We start from the raw sequence: 15,856 nt of genomic DNA, 5'->3' as shown, positions 1-15,856 counted from the left end.
CAGCACAGCAGAAGGCACAGAGCCGGGGGCAGGCGGGGGAAGCACGCCGTGTCTCCCCACCCTAACTTGGCTCCAGGATTCTGAGTGCAAGAGGCATGGGGGTGGGGGGGGGAACAGAGCTTGTTAATGAATGAAACTGGGACCGAGACTTCAGGAACAGAAAGGAAACTATTTTAGTAACTGAAATGACTGAAACTTTCTGACAGCTGCCTGAGACGTTCAGGAAGCAGAAAAAAGAAGGGCTTGACAGAACTCGTTGGCAGCAGTTATATCCCTGGCCGATGGAGACTTCTCAATGAATGAGCTGGAATCCAAAGCTCCCTCTTCAATATACTCTGTCTCCAGGATTTTTGGGAAAGAGCCTGAGTAGGATCACTGAACTTTGGAGTCCAGGCTCTGTCTTAACTAGTTAGCTGGGTTACCTCGGGCACATCATTTAGCCCCTCTGGATCCAAACTCTTCAACCTGAATGACCCCTGATGGTCCTCCCTGCTCTGGAGCCTGATGTCTTGTGTGTGAGAGACTAGTTTAGCCGTACCTTCTCAGGGGCCAAACCACACCGGGCTGCCACTTCGGTGATACAGGACTCAGTGATGAGCCCCGCCTGAGGAAAGCCAAAGCCACGCAAAGCTGTGTTGGATGGAAAGTTTGTTCTGCACACCCACGCCCGGCAGCGCAGGTTGGGAAACTTGTAAGCATTTTCCATTTTCAGAAGTCCCATTTCCATCACCTGGGAAATCCAGAGTTGGTGTGATCAGATTCTCATCCTTCCATACCTATTTTGCCCTCCTGAGACCTAAGACCAAAACCAGGCAGGAAATGACCAACCCTCTCTACATCACATCAAACATGCTAGAATAGATCCATGTCCTAAATTAAAAGAATTTTTGTTATGAAATAATTTTTAAGGATTTGAATAATTTTTCTTTTGAAATCATCCTTTTTTATTTTCATATTTTAGGGCTAATGCATTTTTCCCCCAGGTTTCAGACATCTGCCAAAGACTTTGAGGCATTCATAGGCTCTAAACACTGGGTCTACAGAATGTAATGAATAAAATATCCTACAGAGCATGAAAAAAAACATTTTGGTATTTGGTCTAATGCACTGGTTCTCAACCAGGGGTGATTTTGTCCTCTGTCTTCCCTGGTAATGTCCGGAGACACTTTTGGTTGTTGAGACTAGAAGGTACTGTGTCACTGACATCTAGTCATAGAGGCCAGGAATGCTGCCCGACAACCTACCATGCACAGGACAGCCCCACAGCAAAGAATGATCCAGGCCAGAATGTCAATAGAGCCGTGGGTGAGGTCTAATGCTTGCATTTGGGAAAAGAACTCTAAGTACGGGAAACATGGCGATAATATACAGACACAGACTGAGCCAGTATCTCTGGGCTCACTCTGGGGGCACCAGTAAGTAACACATGGCTATCCCTGCAATGTGGGTCTTTATTTATTTATTAAAATATTATTTAACTATTGAACAGCTTCTAAATTGTATCATTTTATGTAATACTTTCCAGAATGTGAACTTGCTTCTTAAAGCACTTACAAGTAATGACTCATCCAGGGAGGCGCCTCCATTGCTATAATGCTCCATATCCAGGGCCAAGATTCTGCCATCGTTCATGAACCCAGCCTAGGAAAAGAGAACTGATCTTTAATGCTGGTGCTGGGGACCATCTCTCTCTACATTTTACTTTGTCACTTGGAAGTCCTCCTCACATGGATAAAAAGCTTCATGAAATTGGATTTGGTGATGATTTCTTAGATATGACAAAAACACAGGCAACAACAACAACAAAAATAGATAAATTGGACTACAGCAAAATTTAAAACTTCCATATATCAAAGAACACAATCAACAGAGTGAAAAGGCAAACCAGAGAACGGGAGAAAATTTTTCAAATCACGTATCTAATAAGGGGTTAATTTCCAGTATGTATATGAACTCCTACAACAACAACAAAAAACCCAACCTGACTGAATAGACATTTCTCCAAAGACAGTATTCAAATGCCCAATCAGCACATGAAAAGATGCTCAACATCACTAGTCATTAGGGAAATGCCAATCAAAATCACAAGATACCACCTCACATCCATTAGAATTCTGGCTACTATAAAAACACAACCAAGCAACCAGCCAGGAACTGAAAATAGTAAGTGTAGGTGAGCATGTGGAGAAACTGGACTGCCTGTGCACTGTTGGTGGAAATGTGAAACGGTGGAGCTGCTGTGGAAAACAGTATGGCCGTTCCTCAAAAAATTAAAAATAGCAATATAATCCAGCAATCCCACTTTTGAGTATTTATCTGAAAGCACTAAAAGCAGGGTCCCAAAGAGCTATTGGTACAGCTATGTTCCCAGCAGCATTATTCCCAATAGCCAAGGGGTAGAAGCAACCCATATGTCCATCAATGGATGAATGGATCGAAAAAATGTGGTACATACAATGGAATAGTATTCAGCCTTAAAAAGGAAGGAAATTCTGACACCTGCTATAACATGGATGAACTCTGAGGACCTTATGTTAAGTGGAATAAGCCAGTCACAAAAGGATAAATACTGTTCGATTCCATTTATATCAGGCACCTAGTGTAGTCCAATTCCTAGCAAGTAGAATGGTGGCTTCTGAGGGGCTGCTGGGGTGGAAGAAACGGGGACATATTGCTTAGTGGGTGCCAAGTTTCAGTTTTACAAGATGAGAAGAATCCCAGAGATGGATGGTGATGATGGTTGCGCAACAATGTGAACATGCTTAATGCCACCAAACTACACTTAAACGTGGGTAAGATAGTAAATGTTATGTTGTGTGTATTCTGCCACAACTGAAAATAATTTAAAAAAGGAGAAAGTAAGTGTAGAGAAAGATATAAAAGCAAAACAAACGAAAACCCCTCCTGGAAAATTCATCACTATTGTTCTTACCAACCCTTTTCTTTCCTCCGAAAGCAAATCAACCACATAGTTCATAACCTCCCTTTCTTGCCACAAGTCCTTGAATTCTGGCTCCACGTTTCTACCTGAACTTTCTCCCCCGAGGCCACCTCATCTTCTAATCTCCGAATCTGGTGGCCTGCTCCAAATGGACTCAGCACATTTTTCTCAGAGGGCCCAATTTGATGAAAACTCTCAGCAGCATTTGGTGCTACTCGAGGTCTTTTACATAAATATCTTCTCTGTGATTCATATGTATCCAATATCCATGCTTTCCATCTGCACTCTGCTTCAGTATCTCTGAATTTATTAGAGTTCACTTTGTGATTTTTGTTGAATGGAACCAAATTCAAACCAAAGTCATAGTCAAGGGCACGGCCTATGAATTCCAGAAGTTTGAGTTCTGGCTCTGCCACTTAACTAGTTCTGTGATCTTAGGCAAGCTGTATAACCTACCTGCGAAATGGCAATAAAGAAAATAATGCATAGAAAATTACAGGTGAGTGACTGAAACACAGCAAGTGTTCTAAATATAAATTATTAATATTACTATTATAAATGTTATTAATATCCTCTCCTGTCTTTACATCAGAAAGCATCATTTTCTCACAATTATAATCACCACTATGCTTAAGGCTTCTGTAGCTGTAACAAGTCCTTTTAATAAGGTTCCATATTGGTGAAGTACAAGGAACCATATTGGTGAAGGAACAAGATCCATCATTGTTCTTCCAGATTGGTTCCTCCTTCCAACTTGGTGCTTTCTCCTAGAAACCTCCAAGTCATGTTTCTGGTTTTATTCTCCCTTGTTCTTTGCCAAGTTTGCCACCAACTCCTATTTTATTTTATACTACCATGGCTCTTGGACTCATTTCTTCTACATCTTACTATCACAGCTCAGACCCAAAATACTTCATGTCTGAATGCTTTAGCTGCTTCCTGATGGTTCGCCTGCCTCCGCCCTCTCTCCTCCCTGGGCCATCCTGCCCAATGCCATCATATTACCTTCCCCAATGCACCTGTGTTTGGTTATGACACTTGACTGATCAAGGATCTACACAGTCCTACTCTTTCTTACAAGATCAAATTTCAACCCCCATCCTGAAACTCTAGGCCTCTCTCAGTCTGGCATCACTTAACCTAACCAACCTTATTTTCCACCACCCCTCAGTAATTACTGTGTATTCTAATTCGCCCTCTCTCCTTACCACCACCCCCATCAAACATGCCATGTTGATCCCTCCTCTGTGTTTTTGCTCTTACTATGCCCACCACCCATATGTCTTCTTTCTGCCCATCTGTTCTTGAAGGCCCTTTATGTTTCACCTTCTCTAAGATGTCTCATGAACATACTGCAACTCATATTCCTCTCTCCTCATAGGTTTACCACGTGCATCTCATCTTTTAACCTGACATTATGTTTTCATGATGACTTCATATGTGTAAGTTTTATTTCCCCTCATTCCCTAAAATGTAATCTCTGTCAGAACAAAGTTCACTCTGATAAATCTTTGTTAAACCAAACCAAATTCAAAACATAGCTCAGAGTGAATGTGAATTGAAATAAATACATCCATTATCTCCTAAAAATATGTATGCAGGTACACCAGTTGTGGGGGAGATGATGCTGTGTTCAACAGATGTTGTTATCTTTCATCCTGGGCACATGGAAGACTACGTTGCCCAGCCACCCTCGTAGTTAGGTGACAAAGTCCTGGCTCAACACACGTGAACAGAAGCAAGGCCCACATTTAACATACCTGGTGCCTAAAACACCCCCCACACAACACTCCATGTTCTCCCTCTTCCCTTGTGTTCTGTCCTCTGCAGAAGACTCAGTGAAGGACTCAGAGTCCCTAAGGTGTGCTCTACAATAGAACTTTCCGAGATGATGGCAATGTTCTATATCTACATGTCCAATATGGCAGCCACTGGCCACATGTAGTTACTGAGCACTTGAAATACAGCTAATGCAACTGTGGAACTGAATTTTGTTTTATTTAATTTATTTAATTTAAATTTACACGTGAATAGCCATACGAGCCTTGTGACTTCCATACCACATGATGCAGTCTGAGGGGATGATGGTGGCAGTACTGGATGGAAAAAGTTTACGTCTCTGAATAATTTTTTGGAGCAGAGTCCTCTCCTCGCCCCTTCTCCACAACCCCTGCTGATTATACTGAGCTGTTACTTGAGCAAGAAATAACACAATACAGGTTAAAGCCCCTGAGAGTTTTTAGTTATTTATTATGGCAGTTAATCCATTCTGACAAGTTAATTTATTTCTTATAAAGCAAAAGAATAATTATTTTCTGCTATGGAAATTTTCCTAGGAATTTCTGGGACAGAGTTTTATAGGAATAACCTTTATATATTGAAAAATGAGGAAACTGTTGGCAAATAATTGCAATTTCACAGAACACTATTAGGAATTATTCTATTTTTAAGAAAATGTGGAAGTAGTCCGGTTATCAGATCTCCTTTCATAGATGTATATATACTCACATGTTTTCCAGTCATTCACTCTGTATCAGCCAAATCCAGTTAGTACTTTTTCACTATAGGGAAATGGTCCCAAGACCACATTATAGATTGGTTACAAATGCTATAGGGAAATGGTCCCAAGACCACATTATAGACTGGTTACAAATGGAGGAACTCAGGTGGTTTCTGATTACCAAGTGCTCCCTGAGTAAAGCAGATGTGAACCAGCCGATAATCAGTGAGCACAAGGAATAGAAAGTTAAACAGAAGCAGGGTTTGTTGATTTGCTCATTGTTAGTCCCCAGGAGAGAGCAGCCCAACGCTGCCCTCTGCAACCATGCAATGTTACCTTGATAACATAAATCCTTTCCATCCCCACTCTTCTTCTACTCACTTTGTACTTTCCAAGGTAAGGGTGGCGGCCTCCAGTGATTAACATGTCTTCTCCTCGCTCCAGAACACAGCGGACTGCACGACCGTGTCTAAAGCAGAAAAAAAGAAAGAGTGGTAAACTGTATACCAAAGAGCTACTATCTGGGGATTATATAACTCTCAGTGAGAGCTGGAGTGGATGCCAATCCACATACATTACAGTTCAACAGAACTACTGCCCCGGGGCTGTCCTGATCTCAGGCATGCACAGTGGCCTCCCCTCCCTTTGGGTCAGGGTACAATGCCTGGCATTCGCTACTTATGCAAGGGAGGGTCTTGGGTGTCAGGGGCTCTAGGGTATTGCTTTGGGAGTATTTCCCATTGTGATAACAACCTCTGCTATAGGGAAATGGAGGAACTCAGGTGGTTTCTGATTACCAAGTGCTCCCTGAAAGGACAGATCTGGAATGAAGGTCATTTTGCCTCATGGGATACAGGAACTGACTTATATTATTCAGCAAAGAAATCAAAGCCTTCTACATGTGCCTGCTCCAAAGACAATTTCCTATGGTAATGTTTTGAGATCCTTAAAGGGAAATGGCAATGTACATAAAGGTAAGCATCACAAAAGCAAAAATCTCCATTTAAATCAAGAAAATGTATGTATGAACACATTTATTTATTTATATATTTAATATCTATATTATATAGCATATATAATATAGCAATTGTTATATATAAATACACATAAAGGATTTTATATATTGTGTTATATATATTTATAAAAGATTGAACTTTTTTCAAACCATTGAACTGACCTATATACACATACAGGTGCTAAGGACAAGTAACCACCATCCATTTGGGACTTGTTTCTGTCTACTCTTCAGGTATTTTTACTGTGGCTTTCATTCTTTTCAGTAATTGAGTCTCACTTTGGTTCTTAGTATCTGGTATGACAATATAGGATTAAAAAGTTGTAATAAAATGGCAGCTTTGTGTATTTGTATACCATATGTGATTTTAAATAATCTTAACCCAAATTCCTTCTCCTGAACCCCAATATTGAGAATGCACAGCATGACTTCATTTTATTTTTAGTCTACTTAGCAGATTTTCTCCACTTACTTGTTGGCGGCAAACGCAGTGATGGCTGCCAGGAAGCCGGTTTTGAAAGCCTTCCCCCCGAAAGCCCCACCAACTCGCTTTACATGACACATGACCTTGTTAGCTGGGAGCTTCAGGGTCGAAGCAACAATGTCCTGTGAATGATAATAGTTCCCATTAATCTGATCCATCTGCAGCAAGGGAGTGGGGCAGCCTTTACACGTTTTGATTTCAAAATGTTGTACACAATACAGAAACTGTGTAGTTATACTAAATGACAGGACAGTTGCCAATAACCTAAGCATACATCCACAACTGATCTCAGTGGCATTTAGCTATTATGACACCGCAAGAACTATCATTAAGTAGTCCTTTCAGTATCAATGGGATATTTTTGTGCTAATAATTTTTTTTGAGAGAAGCATGAGGGGAGTGTGGGGGTGGGGGTGCAGAGGGAGAGAGAGGATCTTAAGCAGGCTCCACACCCAGCATGGAACCCAATGCAAGACTCAATCCCACAACCCTGAGATCGTGACCTGACCCGAAATCAAGAGTTGGCTGCATAACCGACTGAGCCACCCAGGCACCCCTGTGCTAATAAATTTTTGAGAAATTCCCCTAGGAACCATAACCAAAGTATCCTTTACATACTAATCCCTTGGGCTACGTTTCCTGAAGCAGCGAGATTTTGAGGCCTTGCACACGTCTCCCAGACTGGATCTTTTTCCCACATTCTGCTGCCTCCACTGGAGAAATTTCTCACCTCCCATCTGGATTATTGCTGAGTTGGCCTGTGGGTCTCCCTGGATGCAGGTTTTGCTCTTCCTTGCCATCCTAATGTTGGGAGGTCATTTAATCTTAACAACCCATGTTTCTGGATGTGGAGCCCCAGGGGGATGAAGCAATGGGCCCAAAATCACATAGGGAGTGAGTAGCAGACAGGACTGGAATGGGACTCACCCGACCCTTTTTAATGTTCCACCTTCTAAAAGGCCTCAGTCCGCACATTCCCACATTTCTACCTGCTCTGGTCATAACATCGGCTTGTATGACCTACTGAATCAACCCCTTTGCTTTGTTCCCCTTGCTTTCACCCTGATGTTTCAACTAGCCACTCCTGAATGCATCCCTGATGCCAGCCTGGGCAGTCTTTGTGCCAGTCCTCCTTTCTTACATGCATGCTGCCTGGTATACAGGACAGAGGCCATATGTGTTTACAGAAAGAATGAGTGAATGAATGAATGAATGAATGATAAAGGAGTGGCGTTTGATCTTGGTGTGGAATTGCCTAGAAATGGCCTCTCTTCTCACCATCTAGATAAACCTCATTCTCATTACAAATCCAAACTGAAGACTTCATCTTCATGGACTTTCTGGATGATTCTAGCCCTCAGCAAACCCTCCTTTCTCTTAATTCTTCCGTCTGAATAAATTCTGACTTAGCTGATTAAGTATTAAGTTCCATTCTGTCCAATACCATTTCCTAACTGCTTCATGAGAGTTAGGTACTTATAATCTTTGGAGGGCAGGCTTTCCTCTTTTTCCTTTCGTATTCTTAACAATGCCAAGAGTATAGCAAAAGAGATCTGCTGACTCCATAACTGGTTCTGAAGTTATAAATCCACAAACAAAAGGTGCCTACTTTCATAACATTATCTTAAAAGCTTTGAAATTGTACAGCTATTAATACCCAAATGGATAGGGCTGTTAGTACTCCAAATTCCTTCAGTTCCTGCAGTGACACTTTTGTCTCTAATTGCTCTTGGTATATTTTGCCAGCAGAAACCATTTAGCCACCTCTCCTCTGCAATGGCCCCATGTTACCTGTATGTATTTGGGAAATTGTGTAGAAACATAAACATCGATTTCTTGATCCTCTCCTTTGGGAACAACAAGCATGCTTTGGGTTTCCATATAAAAATGTTCTTGACCTCCCATATGTATTTCACCTGTTATAGGAGAGTACACAGAGTCAAGGAGGCTTTCAGATAGAACAGGTAGAATTCCCCAGCTGTTATCCCATTACTGAGAAATTCCACCAACAGTGCTATTGCTAGGACAGCAAGCTACACAGTTAAGGGCCATGAACACTTGGCTTTCATTATATCTGCAGATTTGAAGCAGAGTTCTGTATGGGTATCTGTCAGGTCTCCCAATATGGTAGGTCACAGAGTTCTAGGAAAAGGTGTGCGACATTCTAGAGTCAGTCAAAACACTATGGAAAGGAGATTTCTGGTCCAAGATGAGATGGAGTAATGCACTTCTCTTGTTTCCTTCTACTAAGTACAGCACACAACTTTATTTATTTTTATGCAAAAGAAATATAAGTCTCTGAAAGGTAGAGAGAAGGCAGACCAGCTAGGAAGTTTGGGATCCAAGGAAAGACACATGGTGAGTTTAGTGAGTTATGTTCTTTGTTGTTGCTGTTTGCTTCATATATCCCAGACTTGGTACCAGAGAAGCCAGCAATCCCAAAATATCAATAGGAAAAGACAGAAAGAAAGGCCCCAAGAAAAGCCTACTTTCTCCAGCGAAAGGACCAAGAGATGGGAAGCCTAGCAAGAAAATTTGTATAAAATAACCACACTACCCAGGGAAAAAACTGTGGCCCCATCCCTATCTGCAAAAGTTGGATGGAAAAATCTAGACTTCCACCCTTGTCAGGCTATAATGAGATGCCCTAAACCTTGCATTGTGGTGGTATCACTGGAAACCACACGAGGAACCTGGACTTCCACCTTCACCTAGCAATAACAAGGCAGAAACCCCTTTTCCTCACCAACATGGGGTCAGATGAGTTCTGGTAAAATAGAAGATTTAAATAAGATCCAGAGTCTTAAAACAGAATAGTCAAATGACCAGGATACAATTGAAAATCACTCATTATACCAAGAACTCAACTTGAATGAGAAAAGACAATCAACAGATGTCAACACCAAGATGACACAGATGCTGGAATTATCTAGCAAGGATTTTAAAGCAGCCATCATAAAAATACTTCAGTGAGCATTTACATAAACACTTAAAACAAATGGAAGAATGGAAAATTTCAGCAAAGAAACAGAAGATACAAAAAGAGCCAAATGGAAATTTTAGAACTAAGAAATACAACAACCAAAATTTAAGAGGCTCAATGGAAAAAGCTCAACAACAGAATAGAGACAACAGAGGAAATAATCAGTAATCAAGAATATAGAACAACAGAAATTGCCTAACCTGAACATCAGAAAAAAAGAGACTGAAAAGACAATGAGCAGAGCTTTAGGACCCTGTGTGAGTATAAAAAGACTGCACATTTGGGTCACTGACATCAAATACTTGAAGGAATAATGCCTGAAAATTTCTTAAACTTGGCAAAAGACACAAACCTACAGATTCGAGAAGCTGAGTGAATACTTGAAAATACGATAAATCCATAGAAATCCATGCCAAGACCCATCAGAGTCAAACTTCTGAAAAGTAAAAATAAGAAAATATCTTGGAAGCAGACAGAGGAAAACACTACCTCGCCTACAGGGGGGGAAGATTCTTCACAAGGCAGAGTTCTCATCAGAAACCATGGAGACTAGAGGAAAGGTACAACATCTTTCTTCAACTGCTAAATGACCTATAAACTCAGAAATCTATATCCAGCAAAAATATTCTTCAAGAATGAAAAAGAAATCAAGAAATTCTTAGATGAAGGAAACTAAGAATTTGTCTTAAACAGACCTATCCTAAAATAATGGCTAAAGACAGTTTTTGAAACAGACAAGAAATGATTTTTTTTAGAGGAATCTTGGAACCTCAGGAAGGAGAGAGAACAATGGAAAGACTACAAATACAGGTAAACACAACAGACTTTCCTCCTCCTCTTGAATTTTACAAATTGCATTGAAAGCAAAATTTTAACATTGTTTCATGTAGTACTCAGACTATAAAGAGGGAATTTTTTAAGACTATTACAAATGAGAGAGTAAAAGGATGTGAAGAAAGGCAAACTTCTATGCGCAAACTGATAAAATGTTGCTACCAGATATATTGTAATTTATATATTATATATTATATATATGTAAAATACACCTAGAACTACCAGCAGAAAAACTAGACAAAGAGATAGACTCAAAAATACTACAGATAGATCAAAATGGAGTGCTGAAAAATGTTCAACTAAGCCATTGGAAGATAGGGGGGAAAAAATTAAACAGACAAAAAAAACCAGAATACAATTATGACCAGCCATTATGTTAGTTAGGTGAAAGGCAGAACTTTAAAAAATTAAGAATGTATCCAATAACAGTGATTTTCAGATGGTTTAAGGGAGATTCCCAAAGAAATCTTTTGTATTGGAGTCTGGATTTCCTATCTTATCCAAAATCTGAATAAAGAAAAAACATAGAAAAATGAGATTATGTTTCATTTATAAAATATAAAAATTAAAATGTCAAAACCCAAATCTCAATTTTATTTTTTTAAAGATTTTATTTATTTATTTGAGAGAGTGAGAGAGAGAGAGCACGGGCAGGGTAAGGGGCAGAGAGAGAGAGAGAGAGCAGCCTCCCTGCAGAGCAGGGAGCCTGATGTGGGGCTCAATCCCGGGACTCTGGGATCATGACCTGAGCTGAAGGCAGATGCTTAACTGAGCCACCCCAGTGCCCCTCAAATCTCAATTTTAATGTAAAGTTTTATCAAAGACCGCACATTGAAAAATCCACTTGTCAGTGGGCTCAAATTCATGGTTTACCATATCAGTGTTCCCACCTATCCACTCAGAATTTATTTTGTTAAATACCTACTTCACTTAAAACATGAAAAGCTACAAACTATTAGAGCTCTTTCTGCTCACACCTGGAAAGCAGGCCAAGTTTTAGAACCCTGTTACATTGCACCGTCCATCCTGCAGCCCTCCGCCCGACAGGGCCCTCCCTCTCTTCCTCTCAGGGTATTGCTCTCAACTAATTTGATCAACTAATTTGATCAGCTAATCCCCGAGATAAAATGTTATTCCACTATGGGTTTAGGAGTGATTCCTCTGGGCACATTTCCATTTTAATAAGAAGCCCTTAAAGACTGAAAAACCATTAAGATATACAGGAGTCTATCTGTATTATGCCCAGTAGGACAGGATGTGGGGAAGATAATCTCGGTTTCAGAGCTCCTAGATCTCTTGCAAATCCTGCTGCACAGATTGCCTTCTGTGCTCTCCAGTGTAAAGCCCGTTCTGGCTAACGAATTTTAAAAGAGAGAAATGAGAAGTGGCATCACGTAGAGAGAGACGTTCGCCTCAGGGTTGGGAAATTAGATCAGTTTGATTCCTGCTCAATCACACGCCTCCCAGCCTCGGCTGGCTTATTTGCGAATGGGGGCTTTTAATGCCCTCCCAGTGCTATGACATCAGGGCTAGGAAGGGGCCAAATATATTTTCACACAGAATAAAAACAAACAATAATCTCACTCCCTTCAAGAACACAGTCTAAGACTTGATGTCGTTAGTGCTCCACATAGTTTATCTTTTAAATATTTGTTTTTCTCAGAGCAGCTATATTCCTGAGGGGCAAAGTACTGTTTTAACTATCATCTCCAGTTACCTCTTGCTGAAATAAGTGGCCAAAAATTCTTAACTCAAATGACAACTGCATTGTAAGAAAAAAAAAAAAAATACCTCACACTAGTGAGTCAAGAAGATGAAAACTTAAAAGTGGTATAAATGTCCCTTTTAAAGCATCCTGTATCACTTTCGTATTTATCAGTAGGGTAAGGGGCAGGATACAAATTAAAATTCAAGTAAGAGAGAGACTGAATAAATTCCTTAACTGAATTAAATGATTAAAGAAGATGTCAAGGGAAAGAAAAACAACTGAACTCACACAAAAACACACATGGCAAGAACAGAGGCAAGAACATACTATGGTCCAAGTGGAGGAACCCCTTTAAAAATGGGTATTTCCAAGATGCTCACACCTCATCTCTTATGCTAAAAATGCTCCCTCCTTGTCTCCCAGAAAACAGCCCCATCCTTCGAGGGTTTGCCCCATTTCACTAGTCCTAAGAATCACCTGGAGCTCTGTGAAAACTCGTCAAAAGCACATTCCTGTGCTACCCTGGGTCCCCCAATTCCAGAATTCCAGAAAGGAGGCAGCTCCAGGAATCCCCAGGCAGGTCTCATAAATGGCTCCCATTGGGAGGTGCTGGGAAACACCGGGTGTGCTAAATGAGCACCTGCCAGGGTGTTAGCTCAGTAGCAGACTGTGAAATCCTGCCTAGAGAACAACAGAAACATCTCAGCCTAGGAGAAATTACTGCTCACAGTTATGGGTCTCCCTACTATGGGCCAAGCTCTATGCCAAGCACACTTATGTTATCTCTTAGAATCTTCACAACGGATCTCTGAGATCAGGATTATTTTATTTATAATAATTTTAAAGCAGGGAGACAGGCCCTGCCAAGTCACACACTGATAAGACGGCGTGCCAAGGGAATACTGGAAGGGCGATGGCGCAAGGTGTCTTTTCTACAGCTTCCAGGTGACGTCATCCAGGCAGCCCGTGACCATGTTCTGGTTTAACACAGCTGTGGAGTTAAGAAACATGATGGGCTTTGAACTAAAGTGGCTGGGCTGTTATACCTGACAGACCTCTGGCTGTACGCTCGGGGATGGTATGCCTTACGACTCTTCTGAGCTTGGGATCAGGGTTGGAGAGAAAAATTAGGGTGATGGTAGCTTCAAACATGCACTAGACACCAACACCTGGAAATTCACTTAAAGACAGACAATGCCAAATGAGATAGTCTCTGCCCTGAGATGTGGGACAGAAAGCCCATGCCCACCCAGCAACACATCTGGGTAAAGTAGACCTTGCATGGCGAGCGTTAAGGATGGCTCTCTAGCATGGATGAGAGCAGAGCAGAGCGGGGAAAGTATGTGTTATTTAAGACCCATGGTACATTTTTTTTTTTCTGCTATAAAGGACATGACTGAGACAAGTGGCAAAACCTGAATAAGGTCTGTTGGTTAAGTAATTATATTATGTCAATGTGAATGTTCTGATTTTGATAACTCTTTAAGTAAGATAATGTTCTTGCTCTAAGGAAATACACACCAGTATTTAGGGGTAAACCAACATGTAACTTACTCTCCAATGGCTCAGAAAAAACGTGTGTGTGTGTGTGTGTGTACAGAAAGAGAGAATGACTAAGCAAGTGTAGCAAAGTGTTAATAATAGGGGAATCTGAATTGAGTAACTTGGAGTTTCTTTAATGTTTCTGCAACTTTTCTGTAAATTTAAAATGATTTCAAAATAAAAAGTTACAAAAATTTTATTGGAAAATTCAAATCAACTATTTTCTAAGAGAGAAATTTCATTTTAATTACACATATACATGATGGAAGGAAGTCTGGAAGGAAGGGAGGGAGAAGTCAGAGAAAGGATGGAAGAGAAAGAAACATGGGCTTTGGAAATGCTAAGAAAAGCTATCAATTTGATGACCAGCTTTATCACTTAGTAGCTGTTGTATGACTGTTCAAGCTCTGCAAGCACTCTGATCCTGTTTCCCAATCTGCAGGGTGGTTATGAGCCGGAAAAGAGATAACATCATATAAAAACGGGGGCCATGATGGGGCAGGTGGTCAGTGCACAGTATAGGGGGATGGGCCTCCCACTTCACCTCCCTGCTGTGCTCTACACACACACACACGCACACACATGCACACGCGCACGCACATGCACGCACACACACACGCACACACACACGCACACGCACACACATAACCCACAGAGGGAAATGCATGTGTGAATGAAGTGCCTGTTCTCGGCTGATTTCTAGGTGATTTCTGAAAGGCAAAGGTAGCATTAAACTAGACAAGCTCAGAAGCCTTCTGGGCTACTTCCCCCTCCTCACGTTTTTCCAGAAAGCTTTACCTTCTAGAATTTGATCAACCACTTTAAATGCTTCATCCACATTTCCATATTCCAGTTTCCTCTCTGGTTCGAAGAAGGAACTGTGCTGTATGGCTTCCTGGACAGAAGAGAAAAGTGAGGCTGTGTGGGCCAGAGATGCAGCCCTCTGGCCGTAGCCACCCTCAGAGGGGAATCATCTGAGTCGGGCCAACATTGCTCCTGCTCTGGAATCCCATGCTCTTCCATTCAGCACAATCCCAGTGAAGAGCTAAGAACCAGCCTTCAGAGAGACTCCTCACAGAGCCAATACAAATGTGCCCTTGAGTCAAAAGAGAGTACGCCCAGGAAAAACCCCAGCATGTAAGGTGGTCCCGGAATGGAACTAATATTTTTCCAGGAAGACTGTACTGTTCATTCCACAACCCACTGTATGAAGCCAAGGCCACACAGCACATGGGTTTAGAGCTTGGACTCTGGACCCAGTCAGCATTATGTTCATTCTCTCCATTTACTACCTGTTTGACTGGGGGCCTAGTATTTCTTCTGCCGAGCCTCATCTGTAAACGGAGATAGAGCTGTGCACACAGCTCCAAGAGCACTGTGGTGTGGATAAAATGAAACGAGACATGGCATGTAATAAATGCTCAGTAAGTGCTAGCTAGCCGAAGACATTCTGGTGGTAAGGATCATGGTGGACCTGCCAGCCAACCCCACGCCCCTCATTTGGGAGGACAAGCACAGCATTTATGCAGGGCAGTAGGGCAGCTGGGACTCCAGCCCCGGAGGTGAGATTCCATTACACGCCCAGTCTGGGTATGTCAAATCCACTTACACACTGGGTCCTATCGGCTTCCTCTGGGTGCCTAGTGAAGGGAGACTGCTGGGTACACATCATCAGGGATGTAGCTACAATCATGTAGGCTGGTTTCCTTAGCTATTCAAGGAATTTATCTTGCTGTAATCCCTGCGTCCCCTGGCAAATGTGCCATCCCAGCTCCTGCCACCATTACCTACCGTGGATTATTGGCCATCCATGAAAGTCCAGCCTGTTGGCAGTTAGGAATTATCCTAA

At 41.6% G+C, this 15,856-nt stretch overlaps 1 protein-coding gene across 1 annotated transcript in view; it reads right to left on the bottom strand.

Moving 5' to 3' along the window:
* The window catches only part of LOC110592052 (aldehyde oxidase), a 74,087-nt gene that overhangs the window by 20,520 nt on the left and 37,711 nt on the right, over positions 1-15,856 (bottom strand). Inside the window, exons 21-26 of the mRNA XM_044913618.1 lie at positions 14,806-14,902; positions 8,732-8,856; positions 6,929-7,062; positions 5,823-5,910; positions 1,555-1,641; positions 539-730 (exon numbers count right to left, since the gene is read on the bottom strand). Of these exons, the coding sequence (XP_044769553.1) occupies positions 539-730; positions 1,555-1,641; positions 5,823-5,910; positions 6,929-7,062; positions 8,732-8,856; positions 14,806-14,902 (723 nt within the window). The remainder of the gene's footprint in view (positions 1-538; positions 731-1,554; positions 1,642-5,822; positions 5,911-6,928; positions 7,063-8,731; positions 8,857-14,805; positions 14,903-15,856) is intronic.

The sequence above is a fragment of the Neomonachus schauinslandi genome, chromosome 3, assembly GCF_002201575.2.
Source record: "Neomonachus schauinslandi chromosome 3, ASM220157v2, whole genome shotgun sequence".
Classification (NCBI taxonomy): domain Eukaryota; kingdom Metazoa; phylum Chordata; class Mammalia; order Carnivora; family Phocidae; genus Neomonachus; species Neomonachus schauinslandi.
This window is presented reverse-complemented; position numbering and strand designations above follow the sequence as displayed.